The sequence below is a fragment of the Osmerus eperlanus genome, chromosome 25 (assembly GCF_963692335.1).
Source record: "Osmerus eperlanus chromosome 25, fOsmEpe2.1, whole genome shotgun sequence".
Lineage (NCBI taxonomy): Eukaryota > Metazoa > Chordata > Actinopteri > Osmeriformes > Osmeridae > Osmerus > Osmerus eperlanus.
This window is the reverse complement of record NC_085042.1, coordinates 5,490,083-5,515,894: the sequence shown is the minus strand read 5'-3', so window position 1 is coordinate 5,515,894 and position 25,812 is coordinate 5,490,083. Positions and strand designations below refer to the sequence as shown.

The 25,812-nt window shown below is 43.5% G+C and overlaps 5 protein-coding genes across 6 annotated transcripts; 2 read left to right on the top strand and 3 right to left on the bottom strand.

Annotated features, from left to right (window-relative positions):
- The first annotated feature begins 144 nt into the window (after positions 1 to 144).
- Positions 145 to 4,355, top strand: LOC134012085 (ras-related protein Rab-27B-like). Of its 2 annotated transcripts, none has more exons than XM_062451713.1 (6): positions 145 to 192; positions 1,324 to 1,486; positions 1,787 to 1,872; positions 2,020 to 2,123; positions 2,384 to 2,507; positions 2,786 to 4,355. In XM_062451713.1, the coding sequence occupies exons 2-6, from the start codon at positions 1,334 to 1,336 to the stop codon at positions 2,976 to 2,978; spliced, it is 660 nt and encodes a 219-aa protein (XP_062307697.1). In that variant the 5' UTR covers positions 145 to 192; positions 1,324 to 1,333; the 3' UTR covers positions 2,979 to 4,355. The 2 variants fall into 2 exon arrangements, with proteins under 2 accessions (XP_062307697.1, XP_062307696.1); XM_062451712.1 differs by having other exon boundaries at positions 1,319 to 1,486.
- A 1,003-nt stretch (positions 4,356 to 5,358) lies between these two features.
- Positions 5,359 to 9,048, bottom strand: LOC134012083 (sia-alpha-2,3-Gal-beta-1,4-GlcNAc-R:alpha 2,8-sialyltransferase-like). Its single transcript, XM_062451709.1, has 4 exons — positions 8,539 to 9,048; positions 7,981 to 8,103; positions 7,333 to 7,890; positions 5,359 to 7,145 (listed from the first exon to the last, which is right to left on the bottom strand). The coding sequence occupies exons 1-4, from the start codon at positions 8,694 to 8,696 to the stop codon at positions 6,863 to 6,865; spliced, it is 1,122 nt and encodes a 373-aa protein (XP_062307693.1). The 5' UTR covers positions 8,697 to 9,048; the 3' UTR covers positions 5,359 to 6,862.
- Positions 9,049 to 9,165: 117 nt separating this feature from the next.
- Positions 9,166 to 12,650, bottom strand: LOC134012084 (cyclin-G2-like). Its single transcript, XM_062451710.1, has 8 exons — positions 12,464 to 12,650; positions 11,653 to 11,773; positions 11,407 to 11,544; positions 11,040 to 11,290; positions 10,855 to 10,933; positions 10,662 to 10,760; positions 10,323 to 10,525; positions 9,166 to 9,882 (listed from the first exon to the last, which is right to left on the bottom strand). Exons 2-8 carry the CDS (start codon positions 11,770 to 11,772, stop codon positions 9,768 to 9,770), a joined length of 1,005 nt encoding a protein of 334 aa, XP_062307694.1. The 5' UTR covers position 11,773; positions 12,464 to 12,650; the 3' UTR covers positions 9,166 to 9,767.
- A 479-nt stretch (positions 12,651 to 13,129) lies between these two features.
- LOC134012351 (coiled-coil domain-containing protein 158-like) lies at positions 13,130 to 22,148 on the top strand. Its single transcript, XM_062452143.1, has 24 exons — positions 13,130 to 13,195; positions 13,290 to 13,363; positions 13,486 to 13,643; positions 13,750 to 13,931; positions 14,251 to 14,360; positions 14,479 to 14,806; positions 14,891 to 14,967; positions 15,112 to 15,222; positions 15,395 to 15,509; positions 15,643 to 15,753; positions 16,051 to 16,263; positions 16,710 to 17,057; positions 17,298 to 17,466; positions 17,913 to 18,065; positions 18,247 to 18,359; positions 18,706 to 18,864; positions 19,018 to 19,110; positions 19,239 to 19,361; positions 19,654 to 19,823; positions 20,134 to 20,166; positions 20,344 to 20,420; positions 20,548 to 20,703; positions 21,179 to 21,283; positions 21,598 to 22,148. Exons 2-24 carry the CDS (start codon positions 13,299 to 13,301, stop codon positions 21,672 to 21,674), a joined length of 3,246 nt encoding a protein of 1,081 aa, XP_062308127.1. The 5' UTR covers positions 13,130 to 13,195; positions 13,290 to 13,298; the 3' UTR covers positions 21,675 to 22,148.
- Positions 21,805 to 24,836, bottom strand: zgc:158260 (uncharacterized protein LOC571389 homolog). Its single transcript, XM_062452141.1, has 8 exons — positions 24,472 to 24,836; positions 23,935 to 24,301; positions 23,287 to 23,525; positions 23,021 to 23,201; positions 22,688 to 22,891; positions 22,327 to 22,455; positions 22,156 to 22,233; positions 21,805 to 22,072 (listed from the first exon to the last, which is right to left on the bottom strand). Exons 1-8 carry the CDS (start codon positions 24,558 to 24,560, stop codon positions 21,971 to 21,973), a joined length of 1,389 nt encoding a protein of 462 aa, XP_062308125.1. The 5' UTR covers positions 24,561 to 24,836; the 3' UTR covers positions 21,805 to 21,970.
- Positions 24,837 to 25,812: the final 976 nt, after the last annotated feature.

Here is a 25,812-nt window from a genome sequence, read left to right as displayed (position 1 = left end):
TCCCTGAGAAATACCAGAAAACACAAGGTCTGTGGAGACCATTGTTTGGCTGTTTTTTAGCTGGAAACTCCTCCCTTTATCACATGGGAAAGGGGGTAAGGTTCAAGTAATAGCATGTGTACCCCACTGTGTGTTTAACAAGGACCGGTTAAGTTCCCTGGATGGATGTTGGCACTACCTCCAGCTAACTTGGTAAGATGGAAGATGTCTATCTTTAATTTCTGTTCTATTTTATTTCACCTTAGTCACCTTGTCTGCTGTGGTATGTGTCAACAGGAGTAAAAGCTCTTTCAAATGTATTGCAGATCTACTTAACCATTATTTTATGTCACAGATAAGTTATAATTTGTCTAAATTAAACAATGCATCCAAGTAGTTCAAAACTATTACTGTGTAATGTGTCTCAGAACTCTAGGGCCCAGTTTCCAAGACATGGATTAAGCCTAGTCCTAAAGTAAGAGTAAAATTCAATGAAGATCTCCATTGAAAATGTTTTTAGTCTATGGCTAGGTTTAATCCATGTCTGAACTGGGCCTGGATGTATTGTTGGAATTTGCAATGAACAGGCAGATGATTACTAACAGCTCACTATGAGTCTGTAATAATGACCCACTGTTGTTTGCTGAGGGGCTCCAACACTCTCCCTCCATCTCTGGATGTGCTGACTGAAAAGAACCCAATACTTCACATTATGCACATGGGAAATGTCAATTTCACACGGGTAGGCTATTCTCTTTAATTGCTGAAGCTGATAGAATTGGAGTCGCATGACATTCCAACTCCCCAATGTGACACACAAATGCACAAAGAAGAGAGGAGGGGAAACACATGTTGAAAGGATGTGGAGTAACCAAAGTATTCAGTCAGTCCTATGATGTTGTAGTCTTTTGACCATCTCCTGACTGTCTTTCATTTGCATTATCATACATCATGTCACCACAGATGCCTAATTGTCGGAGTACTGTGGCCTAATGTATCTCAACAAGTGACCTCAGAAGTGTTGTGCCATGGAGAACTGTCTGGGAGCTAGAGAAATACCTCAGAAGTTCTGCTTGTGTAACAATCAACATCCCCCCCCCGAAGGCACAGACTTGCCAGCCACTTGACCGCTCATGTGAACACTGGCTCCAGTCATGTGCTACTGTAGCAACTCTCTGATCAGCTTTTTTTTTAACGACTCCCAAGTTATGACGGCCCAGTTAAGCCTCCGTAATCATGAACGCGCTGATGAGGAATTTCATTTCAGATTCGTAGGTGCACGAAAACCAGAACGTTCTCAACTCAGAATGCGAACAGCTGTTATTGTGTTGTGTTCCAGTGCAGGTTCAGCACCATGACCGATGGGGACTATGACTATCTTATCAAGCTTCTGGCCTTAGGGGACTCAGGTGTGGGGAAGACAACCTTCCTTTATAGATACACTGACAACAAGTTCAACCGCAAGTTCGCCACCACAGTTGGGATCGATTTCCGGGAAAAGAGAGTGGTGAGGGATCATATTTCATACATTTGTATCGTGCATGATTACATGTTGGTACATTCTGTGTATTGTGATACATTTACATATTGGTACAGGTTTCAAAGCCCATAATGCATCTTTAGGAACAGGGATACATTTGAAGTCCTGTTTATTGACAGACTTGAGACAATAATAATAATGTGTTCATATGGCAGACGCTTTTATCGAAAGCGACAAAGAGGGATTGGAACCTGTGACCTCTCGATCTGACGTCAAATCTTGTACCACTGAGCTGTAACTAACTATAAATAAAAATTGGGTTTGCAGATGTACATGGGAACAGGCTCTGGCGGGACCACAGAGAGGAGTTTTTCTGTTCACCTGCAGCTTTGGGACACAGCTGGACAGGAGAGGTAGAGACATTACTCCTATGTTAAGAAATGACTAATGTTCTTGGTATTGGAAAGGTTGTAAGATGTACATGTCATTGTGAGAATCTTTGCTTTTGTTTCTGAAACATACCCAAGATTTGATGGATTGATTTGAGTTCTTTGCCCCAGGTTTAGGAGCCTTACCACGGCCTTCTTCAGAGATGCTATGGGCTTCCTGCTGATGTTTGACTTGACCAATCAGCAGAGTTTCCTCAATGTCCGAAACTGGATGAGTATGTAGTGTATCAGCTAGAAGATCTGCCAAAACCTTCAGACAATTGATTACTTTATTGATCTGAAGGCTTTGGCAGAGCTAAGTCTGTGGTCTGTTTAATCAAATTGAAAACCATTAATGTGACTTTAATATCTTGATGGGATATACATTGGGCTTATATTTAAGAATGTAGCGGTTGCTAATAAAGTAAAATATTTGGTAGTTTGCTCATATCTATATACGGATGATGACTGAAATCCGCAATTTGTTTTTATCCAGGTCAGTTGCAGGCCAACGCCTACTGTGACAGCCCAGATATAGTGTTAGTTGGCACCAAAGCAGATCTTCAAGACCAAAGAGATGTAAATGGACGCCAAGTTAGAGATCTGGCAGACAGATATGGGTGAGTCTGATTACCGGCACAAAGAATAAACAACTGTTCTTGGATAGGTTCTTTGGATTTCTCACTGCTTCAAATCTAATTTCAACTCCAAACAAACTGCCCTAGGCTGAGAAAAATACAAATTCAACCGGCAAAGAAATGATAGTGCACACAAATGAATCGTGGAGAAACAAGCTATTTTCTGTTCTTCTGAGCATCCACCTGTAGGTGGAGACAATCTGCTATTACACACTAGTCTTGACATGAATGTTGAACTTATCCCCCACTCCTGACCCTAGCATCCCCTACTTTGAGACCAGCGCGGCCACGGGAGCTGACGTGGACAAGGCGGTGACCAGCCTGCTGGAGCTGGTGATGAGGCGCATGGAGCAGGGCAGCGAGGGGGCTGGTGCCTCGTCTGACGCCCCCAACGGGAGCTCAGTCACCAGCCATCAGGAGGAGGTATCCCCACTGAGGAAATGTGCCTGCTGAAATGTTACCCTGAGTTGCTCTCTTTTCCAAATGCCCATGCAGTACACTTAGTCTATATAGAGAATATTCTAGAGAGCTTCCCGTTTATCAGGTTTAGTTGTGTGTAAAAGGTTGGCCCGTGCAGATTTATCTATGAACATGGTGTCATATGTACACAGTTTATAAAGTGAATGTATACTTGGATTTGGAGATGCTTCATAGTTAAACATTTTATCCACAACTTGTAATTAGGACATGCTATGTGCTTTAAGGATAATGTTGAAGAAGATCAGAAGGATTCTCAAAAATAGAGTTGGAGACAGAATATCTTTCAAAATGCAAGGTGGCACCTCAGCTCTCAGTCTCCAACCTCTCATGCTTAACTCGTTCCTCTATCTTCAATCTCTCCTTCTCTGGCTCCTGCTCTATGGGTTTCTCTTTCTAAACTTTTGCAAGACCTCTATTGTTCTGCTATTGAGACACTCGCACACACCACAGTCTCCCCTAATGCTGACACACCCTGGCCCCCTTTCTTCTCACTGTTCTAGGAGCCTTGCCTGTCACTTTTGAGACATGACTTTGGTCCTTTAGGGTACTTATAGCTCTTAAGTCCTGACTTTCTGATCGTTCACAGCTGTAAGATATCTGGACCCCCCTCATCCATGCTAGACAATCTCGTTGATTTGTTTAGCAAACTCCTTGTTATGCAAGTTCTTACTCATAACAGGCCACACTTCCTCCAAACACACACTCTTTCCCATCCTCAGACTGCCAACCCGGCCTCCCACTAGACTTCCTCTCTATTCTGGTTCAAGCCTGTTCTTTGGTATAATTCTTACTGCATAGGTCTCAATCTCTTTCTTAGGCCCCCTGACCTGACCCCTGTATACCTCACCTGTTGCCACCCTGCACAATAATCGAGATTCTACAACAATACCAAGACTTGAATATTGAAGGAAAATTTTTTGTTTTTATTTGAAACATTGAGACATGATGGGAGGACAATGCAGGCACATTCGTACATGTATCACTGAATATAATCTGACATTTATGCAAGTCATTCAGAGTCATTGTTACATTTTTATACATAAATGAGATAACTTGATGATTATGTTAGATAAGCCAAACATGACAAAGTCCCTTACATAAATCATTAATTTTGTATGAGTATATTGACTGCTACTATTGATTATTTATGGAACTTAATTGTCATGCACATAGAGTAGGTAAAGTAAGAAAAAAGTTTCAAGACCATGAATTAACTTGTAATATATATATACTTAAATACTTATTTAAGTATATGTGAAAAATCTATTGTTCTTACATACGAACATTCCGAGAGTAAATGCTATAAATTGAAATGCTGAAACAGAATTTTGAATAAAGTTACTGTCAGTATATAGTTGACTGTGTTTGTTCTTACCCTAAATAAACACATGCATGCACATACAGTACTGTAAATCAAAATGACTTAACAAAATTACAGTCAGGAAGTAGCTAATACCGTTCTTGTTGAACACACACACACACACACTCACACTCACACAAACAATAATTTACATTTGATCCTTTTCAGAACAATACTTATTTATGAGAGAGAGAGACAGAGAGAGACATCCCCATCGTTCTATTTGAAGTTTTTGGTTATTGAACAAAAGGTGAGTTTGTTATGATAGGACATATATGGAGGCACGAAGAGCATTAATTATTCAACCCCAGAACTCTGATTTTCAGTGAGACTGAAAGGGCAAGGTTCTGTATTGTACCACTCAAGAAATCACAGTTTCAGATGTGTGAAGACATCATTTGACAAAACATTCAAAAATAAAGTATATAGCATAAATGAAATAGCTGACCTCATGCTGGACACTGCCTGTTACATTATCCTGTTACATCCTACATCCCAAGTCACTTCATCAAGTCCGTTTCTATAACAAGTTTTGTCTAAATGAGTTATCTTTGGTGTATTTAATAAAGAAACATTCTATGAGTGAAATCAATCAAAAATCAGTGGAAGATTTTGAATTACTTAACCTAGTGTCACATCAGTATTACATTGTAGTCAGGGTAAGGGCAACCTGTTTATGTGAGACGTGAGGAAGAAATGGGAAGATTTATAAACATAACTACAATGACAAAGTAAACCCGTTAAGGAAACACTAAGTCTTGTGCATGAGGTGTACACTGAGCAGTCTCTTGTAGAGAAACTGCCCCCCAACTATGGGCAGGTGTGGCCCCTAAGCCAGTATGCCCAGTCTGAGCATGTGCGGTGAGTCATGGGACTATCATGTGCCTATCATTGTTTTTCAGCCAAGTCTTTCTACAGATCCATTCACAGCATGCTAACAAGGTCAGCCTGACATGACACCTAGATGGAGAAAAAATACTTTTGTTGATAAGAGTAATAAAGAGTTATAAAAATAAAGTTATATTACTTATTTATTTGTCAGAAAGGTGAAACAAAGATTAGTTTGGTCCCAGTGATTCAGATTTTCTTGCACTTTAAAACTCTTCTTATATAAAGTTTTTGAAGCTGACAGTTTATTGAAAATACCAGTGTAAATACAAATAATAACAAAAAAGAAAAGTTCTATCCTTGAAACATATCCTTCCAAAAAGGTTGTATAAAACTAGCCATACATTTTTGTTAGTCTCTTACGTGCAATTTCATTCAAATGGTGTATCATGCTCTTTGTACAAGATGCAACTTTTTCAGATTGATCTGTTTTTTAATTGCTTCAGAACTACAGTGTCTTCAGGGTAATAATTCAGGATTTAAGAAGATTTGTTATTTTTGGTTCATGGCAAAAAGAACATAGAACTATACATTAATGGCAAAAGAATGTGGTAGAATGTACCCTCATTATTATTACAATATACACTTTCCTTTCTTGCTTTATCAAGAATTGAGATGTAGGACTTTTTTGATATATTATATTTGACCTGCCTGGCTAAATAAAGGTAAAAAAAGAAATTTTGGACAGAATGTTTTTCTGCAATACTTTTTCAAATGTTCTTTCTAATGTTTTACTCCAAGTATTATAATGTACTGAAATGTGATCAATAAATGGATTGTTGTTGGAATGTAAATTCTTAATCTATATTTGAAGACTTAAAAAAAAGATTTTAGATAGTAACTACCCTCTCAGACTAGTAACTGCCTTACACCTTTGGGATAGTATTGTAAACAACTGCTAGCATCCAGACCAGTATTTTAGACCCAGAAACCAATGGCACCTTGGGTTGTAGCTAGGTGGTAAAAAGGTCAGAATAATATAGTGTTTGTGCCTCCAATGATGGACTGGCATCTAATTAGAAAAAACACTGTTCTAACTCCATCCCTGAGATTAGGCAGTGATGTCAAAGTAACTATTAAAATTCCCTTGAAATAAGGCCAGGATTAATAGCCTTTTACCATTTTTGCCCCATCATTAATGAAAATCATTTTGGAGTTTCTGAGTGTTTTTCCATCCACATCCCTTGTTTAAGAAGACTTATTCTGTTCAGCCCCAGTCATGATAGCAATGCAATATGATTGATAGCAAGGTGATAACAACACATTAAGACAACACTTTATGTGGTAGCGTGATACATAGTATAATATATTTAACTCACCCATGGTACATAGGAAACAGCACAACAATCCCTTAAAGCTGGAATGTTACCCCCAAGTCCCTAAACCACCCTTACACCTTGGTGTGAATTACAAAGACAAACCTCGAAAGTCCACATGCGCTGCAGGTGATAGGAGAGTGTGTTACTAGAATGAAAACGTCGTCATACTAATCATGCACGGTCTAATTCTGCGTCGGAAAATATAACAAGCTGAGGCCAAATCGGGTTCAGCCTCCATGAAGCCCCCCTCTAACAAATGACTAGCTTGACAGCAGGCCATGTGGGAATGTCTAGGTGCAGTGTGACAGACTCATCCTGGTCACACCTTCCCCATGCATCTTGTAGAGCAGTTTGAACTCACTGGGCAGTTGGTGGGTCTCCTGCCACTTGGTGGTGAACTTGGTCCCTTTCTTGTCATAGTAATGGTAGGGAAGATCCTTGCCTGTGTTGGGGTCCCAACCGAATGGCCAGAAGCCGTAAAGATGGATCTCCTCGCACATGGCGGAGGCCAGCGTGTACATAAGGATCCCCGTGCTCAGTCGCTTCGGCGAAAGGTTTTTCGTTTTCCAGTATCTGCGGGAGAACGGAAGACGTAGTCAGTGGTAGAAGAAAAACAGGGCGAGAGGCAGAGGACATTAGAGAAGCCATTTGTAATCTGTAATGAAAAGATTTCAGTATTGCCTGGGGATCAGAAATGGAACAATCTTGACTTAAGGCTGAATTTGAACTATGAATTATTACATGTCCACCCCATACTCACTTGTTGACATCCTGCATTATGTTGCCCGGCCAGGCCAGCTCAATCTTCAGTTGACCTTTGTGCTCCACAAAGAAATCAACTAGTGTCCTGGTGACTGTTGCTGAGGTGTGAAGGAAGAAAGCAGGGATCCACAAAATCGCTCCCTCCAGCTTCTTCAAGTTGAGGAAGAAGTTGTTGCGGTCCTGGATGGTCAGCAGGTTGTTGTAGTAGTGCTCAAGAATGCTGGGGTTAAAGGTCGTCATGTTGGTCTTCCGGCCAACATCCTTGTAGAAGACCTCCGTAGGGGCAAAGTTGCAGCGGAAGATGAAGTCGGCTTTGTCAATCTCTGACCCACAATGGCTGCCTGTGAGGATGCCACTGTTGCCCACCACAGCACACACATTGTAGTGCTTGTTCAGGATGGGCGAGGTTTCAGGAAGCAAGGACTTAAAGTTGTTGCTTATGGAGAAGACATACTTGTGGCTGGAGTAGTCAAAGTGCATCAGTTGACCCACACGCACACCATTCTTGGTCAGTGAGAAATTGTTGGCCACATCAATGAAATTGAAGATTTCTTTCCTAAAAAACAACCAACATACAATATTGCAGATTTTATATTTGATTACATTTTTGAGACAAATGAACCACATTTTAACTTAATTAACTTACCTTTGTTGATAGAAAGCTGTTCTGTTGAATTTCCATTTGGATGGTTTCCCTTGAAGCTCCTCATTCAGTGCATTAGTCAGTGGAATGAAAGAGGGGTCTAAGAAATTCATGGCGAATTGAGACCTGAAAACAACAATATAGTTGTAGGCTACATGGGAATTCGCATAAGGCAGCAACGTAATCGATAGAATCAATCTTAGCACCTTGGACAGTTCTCTTGAAATTGAATCAACAAGGTTGGAATAACAAAATTCTCCGGATTTCCCCTTTAATCGAGGCTAATCCTTTAGCATTCAATTAGAAAAATATCCATATCTTTGAAAATATCCTGTCGTGGTGTTTGCTTGATTATTATTTCTAGGCTATAAGGCCAGGTTCTCTACTGCAGATGAGTGCACGTAGCACTTTTAAAGCCAGCTGTTGACAAGCAAAATAAAGATTGCGCTGAAATGTCACCCGTGACATGAATAAACGTTTTTCTGGCTATGTCGGCGTTTTGTCTAGTCTACCCATATTAACCACAGATGCATAAATGTAAGGTTTGCGTTGCTTACTCACCGAAATCCTGCGTGGAACATTATTCTTGGACCCCCCATATCATATTTAGAAGAAGTGAAAAAGCTGTCCTTTCGTATGGAAACATAACTTATTAAGGATAAAATGAGAAGAGCGACGCTGAATATAACCAAACCCAGAGCGTTTGCGATGCGGACCATCTTGGAACGTTTTCATTCCTTACACAGCCATGAAAATATACCTTCCTTCACTAGCCTACATAAATAAAAAAATGTCGTGTAGAAATGTTGATATGAGGACAGCAAATATCATATTTTGTATTGTAAGATGGGCGCCGAGTGGGCTGGAGGTTGCGCTGCGGTTGATTTGGCACTGGCAGTCGACAACATTGGTGATGCGTCTTCGCCCGCTCTCATCCCTGCCCTACCCTGCCTTCACGCTTAACTGCAATTCCTTTCTAGGTAGCCAGATTAATAAAGGAGATGGATGTTATCAGCAGCATTGCATTGGCTAACGAACAATAGGGTTTCGCGCGCGGTCATTCAAATGCTGTGCCAAAATGGAATCCAACATCAATCGTATAGCTTCTCTAAATCTTTGTTTGGTTGGTTAATAAAATAGTACACATTTTATTTAAAAAAAGAGACACCGGCGATTTATAAATAGCATTAGTATTTATTTACAGTTTATATTTCAGTTGTAACTATAGTTGATATACAACTAGGCCGGTTTATTCACAAACATTTTTTTGTAGATTTTTGAAAATAAAATATTTGTAAGTGAATATTCTGTCAAAACAAAAAAACGAAATCACATTCACATACTTTCATACAAGCCATCGTTTCAAACTATAATCTCAAATGTTACAATATGTTGATATAGGCATTACATATTACAACACTGTAGTGAGTACAAAACCATAAAACCAGTAACATTCTGTAAGAGGGTATAGCTGAGATTGGGACCCTAGAACAAAATGATTGAGCTTTGACATCAGGAATGTGTCAAGTTTGGACATGGATTGACAAATTCAAAAAGATTTAAATGTATGTTATTACTAGTCAGCTGCCAAGGAATTGCAATTTTTTAAATAAAAAAACATAACAAAAGGTTAAACCAAACACAGGCACTTGGTTGGGCCTGCTGCCAAGTATCACAAGAATACATATCTTATGGCAAGAAACGGTTACAATTACAGACACAGGCAGAGAAAACCTTTCTACACACGTAGTTCAAAAACTTCCATCGTAGGTTTGGGGGTAAGAGAGGTATCACTTTCTGCCCTTATAGCGAAGGCCGGAGGGGAAAAAGAAACCATCCGCATCACTGCCAGGAGAGCCACACAAACTCTCCTCCTCACTGCTCATGTCCTCAAATGAATCCTCACTGGATATACACAGGGGAGAAGAGACACTGGTCAGCAACACTCGCAACAGATCCTGTATCAGTCCACTACTCTGCTGTCTCCCACTTAATTCTGTTAGTGAACCTTTGTTCTCAAGAACCACCAGTGACTAGTATGCGTCTGATATGTACACATGCAGAGTAAAGGAGTTGTGCATTATTCTTTTGAATCTGTAAAATGTGTTTATGAAGAGTCATTTGCTTCTTTCTGCTGCAATAACAAAGGGCTGAGTCAGTCAGAGACAAGCAATAATGCAAGGATGATGTGCTTTTGTCCGTTTAATAATAATAAAATAATATATCCATTCAGCACTCTTTTATCCAAAGCGACGGACAGAGTGGAATTTGAACCTGCAACTTCTTGATATACAGTCAAATGCTCTTACCACTGAGTTAAACCTTTCCCCCCACCCTTGACTTACCTTTCACTCTCATCCCAGTTCACCTCAGGAATAGTCGGAAGTTCAGGGACACTGACACGATTGGCGTTCAAATTCTGTGCCGTTCGTCTGGACACAATCCACACAAGCTTTTTGCTGTCTGGTTTGTTACATTCACCTGAGCTGTATTTAGTCATGCACTTGGCCACCAGCACCCTCCAATAGTGAAGTTCGCTTTCACTAATCTGTGGAAGAAACAAGAAACATCTGAGACAGCTGACAAGTGGAGAGGACAGAAATAGAGCAGTGTTGTCACATCTGTCACCACCCTATCAGGTGGTGCTGGTTTTGAAATGGGGCAAAAGGACGTTTAAAACATACCTTAAGCTGCTTTTGAAGTTGGTGGACAATTTTCAACATGGCAGTGGATTGAAAGGCATCAAACTCCTGAGCAACAAGAGACAGTGCCAGCACTGAGGGCTGCAAATTAAAAATAACAATCGCAGATGATGAGACTTCACAGTCAGAATTTCTCCATATTATAAAATGGGGCCTGCCTAAGACCAATGCTTACTTTTGCTTTAGAGAAAACAAGCTGGCATAAGCAGGCTTTTAGCTGGGCTTCCAGTTTCCCAAGTCTTGGGACGTCCTCCCTTAAAAGGAAAAGATTCCTCATGTGACCTCAGTGCTCATCAACAAATCAATCTTTCCAGTACACTTCCATGAATATAAAAAGATCCAATGGGATATAACACTCACCTTGCTGATGTAAGGGATACAAGGGCAGCGTGGTACAAGTTTAAAAAGGTTAATGCCGTGACGGCTTTCAGCTCAGAATTGAGTTTCTCGGAAATTATCTTCTCCATCCGGGTGAGGTCAGAGACTGTGAACTTGCTTTGGCTGATGCGGATGAGTTCTTGAGGAGGTGAGATGTTGCATTCCTCCTCCACCATCTTGGTTGCAATATGGAGGCAGCATACTCCAATACAAGCTAGGTGCTTTGGTTGTACCTATTCATTATAATAGTGTGATAAGTAATTCAAAGTAATAGCACTTAAAATCATTCGCAATACTTAATAACAGTACTAATATCATACCAACAACACCAAAAAAGTTTAAAACACACCTTCATAATAGCTAGGAAACGATCCAGAATATTGACCGCCTGGACAAAGGTCTGGGTGCTGTAGCCAAAGAAACTGGTCAGACTCCACAGGTCCTCAACTTTTGCATCTCTGCACTTTGCTGACACCATCATTTGAGTCTGAAAATTAAGAATTAGCCTAGTTAGGAGTAAGACTTAACAGCATCAATCGAGATGAAGAATACCTCACATAGTTTTGTATGTGGGTCAGTGTGTCAGTTAGCATACCTCTGCAGCAGACTCGATGACCCTCAGCCCCGCCTCCCTGGGCAGAAAGTTTGACTCCAAAGCATTATTTGACATTAGCTCTTTCAAGAGCCTACTGTCCAGTCTGTGAAGATCCCTCATCCTGAAAAACATTGTCTTGTTTGTGTATAGTTCCAAAAGGAAACAAAGATTGAAACTGTTTCCCTCCTAGAGCGGCAGCACATAAGACTGCCCTTGCTCCTCCCCATATGATCACGTTAGCAAGGTGTCAAATATCATGTTAGCTAACAAAAGCAAGCTAGAACAATATGTATTTGAGTTTTAGGAGAACACAGTGTGCATTAATATCTTACGTATAACCACATTTAGTATTCATTTTCAAACCATTCTTTTATTGTTCAGCAGCACTACACCATTAAAGTTCACACAACAAGAATGTAAATACAATGTAATCCGTATGCTCTATAAAATTATTATGATATGCTTGAAAATTTCTAGGGGCTTTTCACAATAACCTGTACAATTATTTTGTAAGATATATAAGAACCTTTATACTACTGTATCTAGTCACTGCCCGAGGGAGGAGTTCAGATTTGGAGTCACTGAATATAGGTCATCCCTCAAACTTCATAATGAAATCTGGGCTATCATAATGAAAACAAAATGTTTAACGTAGTTATGGCATGTGTGTAGTTGAAAACGAAACCTTAAAACAATTCAACTTCTTGTTGTTAGCAATCTTATTCAGCCAATATTACCTGCAATTGTTAAGCTACAGTAGCTCGCTAGCACTACTGTAGCATTGTGTGGATGCGAAAACCTTTCTTTTTACCTTGTCAAATGCCTCAACAGAGACGATGCTGCAGAATCAGGTAGAGCTGCAACAAATCTTCAAATATCCATTTCACCGTGGCTCCTTTATAATCTACAAACAAGGATAGATTAATACTTCATTGGCTGTTGACGAGTAAATGATTCGACGACGGTCAACCCCTTTCAACTAGGACTAACTGGCTATAAACTACAAGGACCATCATGCACTAGTGCACCAATCCAACGGCGGTGCGGTTTAAAAATGTTTAAAGACTAAATAGTTGGCTAGTTTGCTAACTTCTATCGCTACTTTCGCGTATTTAGCTAGCAGGATCCAATTACGTTTACAGAAGAGTAGGCTGGATAGCAGTAGGTCTGAGCAGTGCTATAACGATACTGTTTCCATGGTGACTTGGTAGGGCTTTGTTATTAACTACTGGTGCATCAACTGGAGTTTGTCCGAGTACTGTAGACACTTGGGCTAGCACTAGAGCTACTTATCTAGCGAGTCATTTTCAACAAGGATGGCGTTTCGACCTCAAAATTCGATTCGAGTCAGCAATGTACCCTACTGTATTGACTCAAAATGTTCATGAGGCTATTTTTATATGTAAATTCTACAGCTAGCTATTACTTAACCGCAGGTACTGAGGGACCAGCGGAGCTAAGGTAATGTACAGTACAGTAGACAGCTACAGTACTGACTGTAGTACTAAGGCACAATTGAATGTACTTTAGTCAGTGATCTAAGGTAAACTGTCATCACATTGTCACACGTGTTTGTGTATTTTTTTTTTAATAAAAATTATTATGGTTGACTTTGTAACCATTTGCATTTGAATTAGCTTACAGTTATGAATGACACAAATAACATGGACGAGGATCTCCCAAAAACATTCACCAATCTGGATACGTTTAGGTAATCCTTTATTTTGGCTTACAAACATCATACTCTACATACATTCAACAATTATAAATCAAACAAACTTGGACCAATCACGTGTGTATTTAGTTTAGATAATGTGCTTTTTGGCTTTGCAGTGAAGAGCTCGAAAAACAAACTAAAGAGACCCAGCGGCTACAAGTAGAGGTGGAAAACGCAACAAAACGAACTATGGAGAGGATAGGATACATGTTTACTACCCACAGCACCAACAACACAGCCTCTCAACTCAGTTACACACCCATGTTAGTTATGGGTAAGTGTAAATTCAATGATGACTCAAGCCTCATTCACAGTACATTACACAGTAATATGTCACATGATGAAAGAAACTTGTTTTGTTGTTATTATTATGGTTACAGATGGGTCATCGGAAGACAGTTCTGATGTTCCATCATCCTGCCGTCAGTCTGTGATCCAGGCTCCACCCTATGGCCTGGATGTGGCCCCTCACAATGTCCCCTTCCCTGGGAAGGATGTGTTGGAGAATGCAATAGCTGACTATTCTCAGCAGGTTTCTGATCTCCAGAAGCAACTTAGTGAGGTGCCCATTTTCAATATCAATCAAGTATTGTTTTCTATATCATTTACAATTACTTTTAGTCATTTAGCAGACGCTCTTATCCAGAGCGACTTACAGTAAGTACAGGGACATTCTCCCCGAGGCAAGTAGGGTGAAGTGCCTTGCCCAAGGACACAACGTCATTTCGCGCAGCCGGGAATCGATCCGGGAACCTTCTGATTGATAGCCCGATTCCCTAACCACTCAGCCATCTGACCCCCCATGTGGAACGTTCTTTCTCAACTCAATCCTTTTGTATGCGTTCCCACTTGAATATATCTGCATCAATCTGATCCTACAGACACACGAACAACATGAACGGCAGAACTTCTCTTTCCGACAAGCCATCATCAAACTGCAGACTAAGCTGCTGGAGGTCCAGATGGAGAAAGATGCCATGGCTGATCTACGGTAGCTCATGTTGAACTCTCGCTGTGCCCCATTCACATGATAGGACATGGCTTTCCTTTTACTTGGTGCACAGGTTTGCACGCCATCGTTCTGCATGTGCTTTGTGCCCTCTCTCTAGGACGAAAGAGTCTCGGAAACACACAAGCCAGATGGGGAGCTTGCAGGCGACAATCGTAGAGCTACAAGCCACCAATCCATGTGGAGATCAGAGGCTTTTAGAGGCTGAGGAGGAGGCCAAGGACTTAAGCATGAAAGCCAAGTCTATGGATCAAGCCGTTGACAAGGTGTACTGTACACTGTCGGTTTATGAGAAACGGCTCGGCAACACCTCTGGCATCGGCAAGGATGTGGCCGGCAGGGGTCAAGACTCGCTGGCGGCGGCGGTGGAGCGAGTGCTGCAGAACTTCGAACAGGAGAACAACAAACTGCGAGAAAGACTACTGCAGGTGAGAGAGACGTGGTCATGTTGTGGTGTATCATGTGATTTCAAGACTTTGCAGTCTTGAATGAACAGACTCATTGTATGTAAGGCAGAGGAGCGGCTTGGATCTCAGCAAGAGCAATGCCAGGGGACAGAAGAGGTGAATGTCATGGAGCAACAAGAGAGGTAGCTATGATTGGATATTTTGACTGTGTGTATTGATAGTTTTGGGTAGCAAAATATGAATTGATTACACATTTACACTTACATTTAGGGTTCCAAGAGTCAATATTATTTTTGTCAACAATGGCTAACCTTGCTTTTTCACAGAATGGAGCAGCTCATTACCAGTCATGACCAGAAGGTGGCGATACTGACTGAGAAATTGAGCAGCTCTATAAGCAGTGCCTCCAATTTACGTGTCCAGTTGAATCTGTTACAGTGAGAAGAAAACACTTAACCATGCCCATACACACCCTACTAGACATTTTCCATACAAAAACGTTTCATTACAAAATTAGGTTCAGTTTGAGCTCAAGACTGCTAGATGTCTGTTCCAGGAATGGTTATTATTTTAGTTCACAGTTACTGTATTTTTTCATTCACTGACCAGAAAGCAGGCAGAAAGCCAGGCCCTGATCCACAAGAATCAGGTCAGTGACCTGGAGTACGCTCTTACCATCCTTCACTCAGACCAGCAAGATGCCCAGAGGGTTCATGCAGAGAAGGTATAAACTCAGTTATTCTGTATGTTGTAATGCAGACAAACCTTTAGAAACACCTTCCTCAGGTCATTGAAAAAGACAACGTTGAATTAAGGTTTTGTTTGCTGTCGGGTTTGTCTAACAGTGTTTGTGCTAGGTGGGGTGTTTGGAGAAGCTGCTGGCCCAGAGCCAGTCTCAGGCGGAGGAAGCCCAGAGAGCGAGAGACCTTTCCTTTCTACAGGATCAGGAGGTGCAGCTCCACCCCACAGTAACACCTCAATCCAACACACCCAGTCTTCTGGGTGTGTTGCCTGGTCTCTTTTCAGTACATTGCATTTCATTCAGGTAGCAGAACACTTTTATCCAAAGCAACATACAAAACATGAAAGTACAGGAAATGAAGGATTGACATGTGCTCCCAGACCAGGCAGACCAGTCCACAGCACAGCAAAGCATTCTGTATTTGAATGTGCACGTTTTTACGGATCAGTCATCTAATGAACCTTCAGATGAAGTGGGGAGACTCCAGTTTAGAGATGACTGACAGACGGGTGTTGTTCTGTGATATCTCCTGGTCCAGTCGGCGCTGGAACGGGCCCGCGGGGAGCTGTCTCAGGAGAAGGAGCGCAGCGGTCGGCTGTCGGAGCAGGACAGGGCCCACAGGGAGACCATCGACCGGCTCCAGAGGGAGCTGGGGCAGAGGAGCCTGGGGGCGCTGGAGCTGCATGGCCTGGTGGGCGCCCTCCAACAGGACTGCCTGGTTCAGAAGGAAGCTCAGGTGTGCCTGGGGCCTCACACAGTTGCTACTCCAGATTTGAGTTCTGCCGCCGGTGTGCTTAATATAGGCCTCGAACTACTCTTCCCTTATAATTGTAAAAAAAAAAAAAAAATTAAGATATCATTTTTGGGGCTTTGTTGGATGGACAGTTAGAGGTAGACAGGAAATGTAGGGGAGGGAGAGAGGGGGGCAGACAAGCAGGGTTTCGAGCCGAACCCTGGCTGCAGCGTGAGGGGCTCAGCCCAGATGGTGCTCGCTCTACCCGGTGTGCCACCAGGGGCGCCCCTCTCATAATTATTTTTGAGAAGTTCAACTTCAGGGATTCATTTGCATACTGAGGATTAATTAGCTCTTCCGAAAATGCCCTCCGGGAGGTTTTTTGCTGTTGCTCACCATGTAAGGTGTCAAACGTTTAACCCCTCCCCACCATCTCCATGGTTTCGCAGCTGTGTGGGGACAAGCAGCAGCAGCGGCTCCAGCAGGAGCTGGGCGCCGTGCGGGCGGAGCTGGAGAGGGCCCGGCGGCAGCTGCTGTGCGGGCAGGCCGAAGCGCTGAGCCTGCAGGGCCTGGTGGGGGCGCGGGAGGCCGAGGGCCAGCGGCGGCAGGCCCTGCTGGAGGAGGAGCTGCAGCGGAGGCAGCAGGAGGCCCGGCGGGCCGGGGCCAGGCTGGAGGAGGCCCGGGGACGCTGCGAGGAGCTGGGGGCCGAGACGGAGGCGCTCAGGCGGGAGCTGGAGGAGAGGGGCCGACTCGGCCAGCAGCTCAGCGAGCGCAAGCTGGAGATCAAGCAGCTTAAGGTGTTGGTCTGTTAAGCGGTTGTGGCGGCGACGACCTCTGTCGTAGAGTTCAGTCGAAACTTCACGAGACCACGCGAGACTCTCAAAAAGCATATTTTAAATGTTGCTGTTATTATTTTTTGGGGGGGATAAGCAGAAGTCACTTCAAAGTCACTTCTGAAATCGGAAGCATTCTGTATGTTGAAAGTTTTTGCTTTTAGGGCATCATCTCATAGCTGAACTGGTTGCCCCCCCCCGCAGACGGAGTTGGATCAGCGCGATGCGAGGCTGTCCGGGCTGGAGCAGAAGTGCCGTAAGCAGCAGAAAGGCCTGTCGCAGCAGAGCCGCTGGGTCGCGGAGCTGACGCAGGCCAAACAGCAGCTGACCGCTACACTGGAGGCGCAGTCCACTCAACTGCTCAGCCTCACAGGTACGCAACACCACCGTGTGAGCAATCCATCCTTCTACTCATGCGCTCCGTGGATGAAACCAAGTCTGTCTATCCGGGGGATGCCAGTTGGTCATTGACGTTTTGAAATTAGGAAAACAAACTACTCGTGGCTTTTTCACGGGGTCTTATGATTTCCTAGAACACATACTAGGCTGTTAATGGTTTCCCAAAGAAAGGTCGTCCCCTGTTAGTTTCACAACATGCCGTGAATGGAGGGCTTTTCGTTATTAGAAACAGTGGTCTTCATTACCGCTACCCTAAGGCCCCCTCTAACTTCCACCCAATGGCTTTCTGCTCAGTTGCAGAAAAACATTAAAGGGTGTGTTCTACCCATATCCTTCAAAGCTCTGACTTTGTGTGTGTGTGTCTGTTTCTGTGTGTGTGCACGGTGTCTGTGTGTGTGTGTGTGTGTGCGTGTACTCCAGAGGAGCAGGAGGAGTTGAAGCGGCTTCTCAGCAGTACTGTCGAGGAGCACGAGGGCGTGGCGGTGAAGCTGAGCTCCCAGCTGCAGAGCGCCAGAGCGGAGCTGGACCGGGCCAGGGGCTCCCTGAGGGCTCTGGAGGGAGCGGACGGCCACGGTCAGCCCCCGCACACTTCCAAGAAACACCCAGCCGAGGGGAGAGTCCCCGTGTTTGTTTAGAGGAAAGAAGCGATGTGTGTGTTTGTACATGGGGGGGCTCATCGGTGGAGGTGAAGACGGCCTTCGGGTCCACCGGGTGCAAAAGGGCGATGTCTTTGAAACCGTCTTCTCTGTTCCAGGAATGAGGGTTGCCATGGGAATGCAGGAGCAGGTGACTGCCAATCGGGAGCAGGTGGACTCTCTCCACGGGAGGATCCAGCTACTGGAGGAGACGTTGGAGAGACTGAGTCATGTAAAACCTCCGCATCTCCTTCTTCCTCTGAAAGATCCTGTCCTCGATCCTGTTTTTGTCCTCGCTTCCTGAGCGCATGAAGAAGGCCGGGGGGTTAGCACGGTCAGGCCACCAAATTGGTTTTTCTCTTTGTTTTGGATGAGACATCAGTGCTGTACTGTTCTCAACTCTGCGACTCAAGGGATTTGGCCTCCTGTCTATTCTGTAACTGTGCACACAGGGTTACGATACCTGGACACTCGATTCTCCTTCAGTATGAAGGAAGTGATATGAATTCAGAAGTCAAATGGACCCCGACGGCCATGCCGAGATCTGCGCCACCATGTTCTCTGCTCCTGGGTTTCAGGAGAAGCGCCACCAGAGCCTGGAGAGCAGGCGTCGGGTCCAGGAGCTGGCCTCCGTCGGGGAGGAGAAGAGGCGTCTGCAGGCGGAGGTGGAGGCCCTGCGATGCCTGGAGAGGGAGCTTCGTGAGAAAGTCGCCAAACTGGAAACGGCCCTCCACAAGGTGGCGCCACCTCTCTCGATCCTATCGAGTTTCGCTCGTTATTTCGTTATCTCGTTATTCGCTCAGTATGACAACAGCTTAGCTATTGTGGGCGAGATATGTAAAGTTTAAAGAGAAATTACCGTTCACCTTTTTATTCACTTTGCTCCTTAGATGTCTGAGAGCTTCGTCGACTGCCAAGACCACCTCCAGACGCAGGAGCAGCAGTTCATGCGTCTGAAGCTACAGCATGCTCTGGATCTGAAGGTAGGGAGGGGATTGTAGTCCAGAGAAAGGACAGGATTCTTCTTATTACATGTGTCTGGTTGCATACTTAAAGAACGTGTCAAATGAGGCATTGAAACACGAGATCATGTTCATCATGTTTTCTCCAGGAGCTGCAGGGCCAGAACCGGAGACCCCCAGGCTGTGGGGTCCAGAGGGAGTCCCTCAGCAGCGCAGCAGGTGTGGCTGCTCTACCCTGCACTGCCCCACAGTGCGCCAGAGGCCCTGCAGAGGTGAAGGGCTTACTGGGCTGTGAAAAGACCCATTCAGCAGCACATCTGCTGGGCTTTTCCCCTCAACGTGGAAACACACCCTGCGATAGCATTCCTCTGGCAATCTGAGATCGTATGCGTCACCCTTTGACATCTGCGTTTTACAGACGGTTGAAGTTCACAGCGGAAGATGCGAATACATCTTTGTCGAGTTACGATAGTAAATAAAACACGCGCGATATGGTATAATAGCAACCGCCCAGGACAGCAGTAGGAAAGTGCTTGTATAACATGGCTCTGGCTTCTCCTCCAGTTGGGGCCGCCGATGCTTGAGGAAAACCCTACTCTGGAGCTGAGGTCTCTAGTCGAGGAGCTCCAAGGTGTCATTTCTGAGAACCACAGACCACACGCCACCACCAGCCACAGCAGCCGCCTCCACAGAAGACGGTCTGCTCCAGACAGGGTGTTCGCTGGGGCCACACTGTGAGTCTGCTTGGGGCTGGATCCCACGACCTGGGGAGTAGAGCTTGCAAACTAACCTCATGTGATTCTACTGGGCGTGCCGTTTTACCCTTAAGTTTGCAGTAGGGTGTGCCCTAAACCACAACGTGTTGTGTCTCTGAATGATGTGGTGAACATGTACTGAACATGAACAGTACAGAAGGATTGTGCTGGTCATTTTTTTTTTACATCCATTTCCCTGCACATACACCAGGTTGTACCGTTTTATGAATGTTGACTGCACTTATGGAATGCAATATCTTCTTATGTAATTACATTTCTATCCCTTCAGCAATGAGGTGACCAAAGGGACCAAGGAGACCATGTAAGTAGATCAAGGTGACCTTCTGAACACGAGACACATGAGCCTTTACAGTAGGTCTGAATGCCTAGACTGTAATGCAGGTCTCCAGGCAACCAGAATTAGCTCTGTAAGTGAGCATGCTTTGCACAATACATGAACATCTTAGGCATGTTGTCTGTACGTGTGTGTTGTGTGCAGTGAGCTGTATCCCCCTCAGACACCTGATGTGGATGAGCGAAATGAAAGAAATGTAAGCCGCACCTTGTCGAGAGAAAGTGAGTCCTGCGTTGCCTCCAAATACGACAAAACCTTCCCTCCGTTTTCCTGGTCTTTCCTGTCACTTATTCGATTTTCTGACAACACCCCCGTCTCCATTCGGGATGTTGTTTCGCTGTCCCACAGGCCCCAAGGTGTTTCACACGACATCTCTGCCGAGCTACACCACCTCCCCTCAGGCCGTGTTACCTGGCCGCATGTCCCCCGTTCACTCCCTACTCACCTCAGAGCCCAGTAATGCGTCTCGCTCACAGAGGAGCCCAGCTGTGGGGCCTCTCGAAGGTAAACACATCTATTAGTCATACACTATCTGTAAACACTTCTCTGACTGACAGGGACGTGTTTACATCCATTCCAGGACATTTTTTGGAAAGGAAGATACCGGGCTTGGCTCCGGAACAAATCGGATGGGCGGGAATTTGGTTTCCACAAGGGGGAATTTGGAACACAGCTTGATTACAGACCCTTTTATAACAAAATATATGAAGGGGTCACAGTATTCAATTTAAATTATAATGGATTCTCCCTGGAAGATACACTGCATGTAATTTGCTTCATCCTCAAAGTCAATCCACATTTCAGTCAGTTTTCAGTTTCTTTAAACAAATTTGACGCATCAATATTACCATCCAGCCGATGATATTTGCACAGACAACCACCATCTATACACCTATGGATTAGTGTAGGTTCACCACCTTTTATTAGCAAACTGAACTGCTTACTCAGAGTGAGTCAGCTACATCTTTCGTTTGTTTAGTGGCCAGCTCGCACGCTGACCTGACCAGTCATGCGTGCAAGGGTTTGCACGGAAAACTGGAGAATCTCCAAACCAAGGTGGAGGACTTGCAAATACAGAACCAAGGTGCGTAAGTGATGTGCAGACTGTTGTTGCATGCCATGTTTTATTTTGTTTTTGGCAACAACTCTTTTCAAGGAAAATGTGTATTTTGTGTGGGAATACATTTGTATTTCCTGTTGGAATGTTGCCAGTACCACAGATAATTCTAACGAGTTTCCTGTTATGACTGTTCTCCTTTTGTTGTAGAATGACCTGTTAACCGCTACCCTTGTAGTGTTATTGTGTATGCTATAAACTTTATTCTTCAAGGTCATCAAACATGGTTAATATTAAAATCTGTGTTGCTTCTTGTTTCTTGTTTGCTTCTTCCTCCACAGAGATGTCCTCCATGATTAAAGTTCAGGACAGGAGGATGAGGAGGACCAAGGACAAAGAAAGACGACAACAAACATAGCACTGAATTTCTGCTTCTGTGATGAACTTAAACGTATGTTTCAAATAAAAAAGTACTGTTGTGGTCAGGCCCTATTTATGACAAATGTGCTTCTGTTGCAGCCTGTGAATAATGAAATAAATTTAGTTAAGATAAGCGGTCTGTACATGTACATACAGGTGCCATGATTAAAAAAAATAAACACAAATGAAATGAAATTAAAACCATAGACTGCTTGCGATTGACTGGTTTATTGCAGGCAAATCACTCTTTAACTATATTTTGGACTACACATATCTGATTACAGGCAAAACTTTCTAAAGCCCTACATTTCCCTTCCTTGTTGAAGCACTTTTCCTCGTTGAAGCAGAACCGACCGCATTTACTCCTTCCTCTTCAGCGAAGAGTGCACTCAGAAACTGCCAAAGACAAACAGACGTGTGATGTAGTTCTAATACATTTTTGTTTTTAAGAACTATTGTACGATATGATACTGTCTCACCCGTGGTACTCGAAGGCCTTTGGTGATAATAAACTGCCTGAAGGCTTGAGTCCCATGCATCTGTTTCAGCGCCTCATCCTAAACAAGAAATAACACAGTAACATCCAATAGTTCCTCAAATATAAAAGGTTATGGTTGAGTGATGAATGTTATCTCAGCTATTAGACTCACTATTTCACTTTGCATCTCCGAAAACTCATAATCCGATAAGTCCTCTGGTTTATTGACATCTCTTTTCCTCCATGTTTTTGGATTGAGATACCAGGCTCCATATATGGGCCTTTTAGTTCCAAGTGGTCTCTTAATGTATAAATTCAATATTTGTTATTATTCATTTTTATATGAGGAAGGGTGCAGCTCAGTGGTTAGAGCATTTGACTTCAGATCAAGAGGTCACAGGTCAGCTATATGAACACATTATCTACTATTATGTGTTGTCTTTGTTTTTGGCCTGAGTACAATCCCAAACAGCTGATTTGAGGTCCAGCTCGTTAAATTAGACTGGGGTGGTGGTATCCCTCTTTGTGCATACCTTGTGTTGGGGTACCGAGTCCTTTAGACGGGCATCGTAGGCATGGTCGTTACGTAGCTCCTCAGAGTCGCGTAGCTCCTCAGGGTAATTTTTGGGCTCAACCACATTAATGGGAAAGGTCGGGGATGGCTTCTTGTCTACTGACAAACTGCTGACAAAAAGACCCTGGAGAGTGGACTCGGTCAAGTTGTCGCTTTCCCCACCCTGATAAGTAAATCACACCGATCACCGCATTAGTTTGACTAGAATGTGGGTTTGAGATGATTGACCCCCATGTTCCCCCCCCCCCCCCCCCCCAAATCAAGTTCAAGAACTCATGTTAGCCATGCATACCAGCGAGACCACCCAGTCACAGAACAGCTTGGTGACTGTCTTGATATCTTTGTCTTGGGAAGGGGAGGGCAGTCGTTTAACACTGACACTTTGGTCTTCCTTAGCAACAGACTCCCCTGCTAGTAGAACTCTGTAAGGGTTCTTTGGACCAGAACTTCCAGACCTATGGTAAAATATTAAAGGGTTGACCACGGACTTTCACACATTAACTGGCCAGATATAATTGGTCACCTTATCCACATTTTTTGTCTCACTCTTTACGGTACCAATCAAGGACTGTGGTTATGTTATGAATCCTCAACCAACTTGTCAGAAGTTCTACTTGCGTTTCATTGACAAGTGGCCCTTCCTTGACTTCCTTTCCTGGCTCCTGCATTTGGGTTTCACACAACTCTGTTCTGTCGTCCACCTCCTCCTTCAAATGCCCATTTTCAGGTAGTGTCACGGTCGAGGGTCTATTTACACACATATCTGGGTCCAAGACAGATATCACCTGATCAAACAACTATTGGATGGAAGAAAAAAAAGCATGATAATAGCTTATTGTAATAAGAAAAATGCTGATCTAAATATAGTGCTGTAGTTTAAGCTTACAAGCAAGTGTTTTGGAAATCATGACATGGCAGGCAGACAATTGGTCGTTAAGGCCCTTCCACACTGAGTCCGAAATTCGTGTCCGACATGTCAATCGCGCTTACACACTGCCTCCGAAACTCGTCCGTCAAAAAAAAGTTCGAATCGAGTTCGATTTTCTGGGGTTTTCGCATCCTTAGCCAGCATTTTGATAGTTTTTTTTGGCAATTCAGAGCCACCGAATTTTGAGGCTGACGATTGCGAAAAAAACGCATACGAAAATTTCGCACTCAGTGTACAAGGGCCTTTAGTCTTTTTTGTTGTTGCAAATTGTCACTCACCTCAGGCGGCATGCCTTGCTCTAAGTGTGGGTACAGAGCCAGAGGATGCTGTATAAGTTTCTGTTCCACTGCTGTTACGTGTTGTGTGCGGGCCTGCTGGCGTACTGTCTGCTTAGAGAAACAACCCTGCTCTTTGGAGAAACGCTTCATGTGTTCTTCAGCTAAGGGAAAAGTGGGATTTGATTTTGGACGGGTGGCTCTCTTGCCCTGGGTGAGGATGTGTTTGCTCGTGTGAGTTGGATAGCCATCTCTGAAGTCATTAAGATCTGCGTCCAGAAAACGCCAACGGCGGCTATCTAAAGCACCAGAGAGATGACGTTTGTTCTTTGCATCTATCAGACACTTGGTCAGCAGCCTCTCCTTGTACCTGTGGAGTGGGATAGTGCTGATAAATTACAAATGCATAGGTAATTCTGCGGTCTGTGATCATTGTGTGACATCATTATTAAATGTGTGTGTGCGTGTATGCGAGCTCTTGCGTCGCTCGTTTGAGCTCGCCCTCACTGCAGTGCTTGCTGTGCAGAGAAAGTTGCTCACCAAGGAAATGTAGGTGGTTTTGTAATTTCCGGCGGTTCCAATGTGAAACTTTTTCTGAGCATTAATTTTTCCTTGTAATGTTGAGTCATTCGTAAAAGCAGAAGTATTTTACCAATCAATAAAGTAGTAAGCTAGCTTGCGACGACTGTGTACCTTTCTAAATGCATAGGTAGCCGGCTAGTTTGGTGGCCATTTATCATTTAAGTTGTTAGAAACCATGGTAACAAAATCAACAAAGCAAAGTCATCAACCGGAAGGTGCATACAAGCAAAGAACTTCTACAACTCTTTGATACAAGTAGTACTGGACCTCTAGAGGGCAGTCTGTCATCACAATATGTGCCACCCCAAACCCGTTTCTGTATTCCCTCGGATATGACTAAATATTTGTTTTGAAAAGTAGGGTCTTTTGATGCAACCTGACCTCACAGCCTATTCGTTATTGTTTTCGCCTCATTTTCGGATTTTTAAAATATTTTTTACATTTTGCATCTCTCTTGTCAAAACATATTATCATTAGATCTAACTGAGATCACTCAAAATACCCAAAAGATGACATAGAATAACAATATATTTTTTTATTAGTTTATATGTTCGCCGTAATCAAGCCATGTTTCTGGTCCAGGCTTATCAATTAGTCAATACGTCTCAGTTCAAGTTGACTGCTTCACAAGGCATGTGTCAAATTTGTGGCAAGATGTTTTGCACTGCTGTCTGACCGCAAGATGGTCTTGGGTTAAATTTTCACATAGAGCACTGTTGGAACTGGGGGCATGTTCTCATCTTTATTAATATATAAGTTGACAAATATCTTAATTTGTCATGCTGTTAAACTTTTTTGAGTAGCCTACAAATTGTTCATCGATTCTGCCCACTGATAGTATTAGATCCTTCTGATCCTTGATCCTCTGCTGTACGTTCTATATGAACTATTTTTTTGTCACCTTGGATAAAAGTGCTAAATGACGAGAGTGTGAGAGTATGACATTGGAATTCCAGAAGGATCTTTCGACTTACCAACACATTCCAACTGTAGTTCCCTTATCTCAAACTGACTCCTCACATCAACACAAATGTAATAATATTAACAGTTTCTGCAAACAGCGCCTCATGTGGGAGTTAATGTTCCCTGGGGCTGAACTATGCTGGTACAGGGTGTTTGTCAGGGTCAGAGACAGTCTTTGAAAGGCTGCAGGTTGATATACAGAGATGGTTGTGGAAGGGGAGATCTATGAGGAGTGCCAGACCTTTTCAAGGGAAGTGATTCATGGAACCAGAGCCATGAAGTACCATGGGAGTGGTACCACTGTACTGAATTTATATGTGCGTTAGTCCATTCCCA

Coding starts and splice junctions, on each gene's coding strand:
- LOC134012084 (XM_062451710.1), bottom strand. CDS start 11,772: ATGAGGGATCTTCACAGACTGGACAGTAGGCTCTTGAAAGAGCTAATG. Junction 10,526..10,661: donor AACTTCAAAAGCAGCTTAAG/GTATGTTTTAAA, acceptor TTTCTTCCACAG/ATTAGTGAAAGCGAACTTCA. Junction 9,883..10,322: donor AACTGGGATGAGAGTGAAAG/GTAAGTCAAGGG, acceptor GTGTATATCCAG/TGAGGATTCATTTGAGGACA.
- LOC134012085 (XM_062451712.1), top strand. CDS start 166: ATGTTGGCACTACCTCCAGCTAACTTG. Junction 193..1,318: donor CACTACCTCCAGCTAACTTG/GTAAGATGGAAG, acceptor GTTGTGTTCCAG/TGCAGGTTCAGCACCATGAC. Junction 2,508..2,785: donor GATCTGGCAGACAGATATGG/GTGAGTCTGATT, acceptor TCCTGACCCTAG/CATCCCCTACTTTGAGACCA.
- zgc:158260 (XM_062452141.1), bottom strand. CDS start 24,560: ATGACTCAACATTACAAGGAAAAATTAATGCTCAGAAAAAGTTTCACA. Junction 24,302..24,471: donor AAACCACCTACATTTCCTTG/GTGAGCAACTTT, acceptor CCCACTCCACAG/GTACAAGGAGAGGCTGCTGA. Junction 22,892..23,020: donor GTGACTGGGTGGTCTCGCTG/GTATGCATGGCT, acceptor TTTACTTATCAG/GGTGGGGAAAGCGACAACTT.
- LOC134012083 (XM_062451709.1), bottom strand. CDS start 8,696: ATGGTCCGCATCGCAAACGCTCTGGGTTTGGTTATATTCAGCGTCGCT. Junction 8,104..8,538: donor ATGTTCCACGCAGGATTTCG/GTGAGTAAGCAA, acceptor TGTTGTTTTCAG/GTCTCAATTCGCCATGAATT. Junction 7,891..7,980: donor ACAGCTTTCTATCAACAAAG/GTAAGTTAATTA, acceptor GTTGTTTTTTAG/GAAAGAAATCTTCAATTTCA.
- LOC134012351 (XM_062452143.1), top strand. CDS start 13,299: ATGAATGACACAAATAACATGGACGAGGATCTCCCAAAAACATTCACC. Junction 16,264..16,709: donor TGGTTCAGAAGGAAGCTCAG/GTGTGCCTGGGG, acceptor ATGGTTTCGCAG/CTGTGTGGGGACAAGCAGCA. Junction 18,360..18,705: donor CGTTGGAGAGACTGAGTCAT/GTAAAACCTCCG, acceptor CCTGGGTTTCAG/GAGAAGCGCCACCAGAGCCT.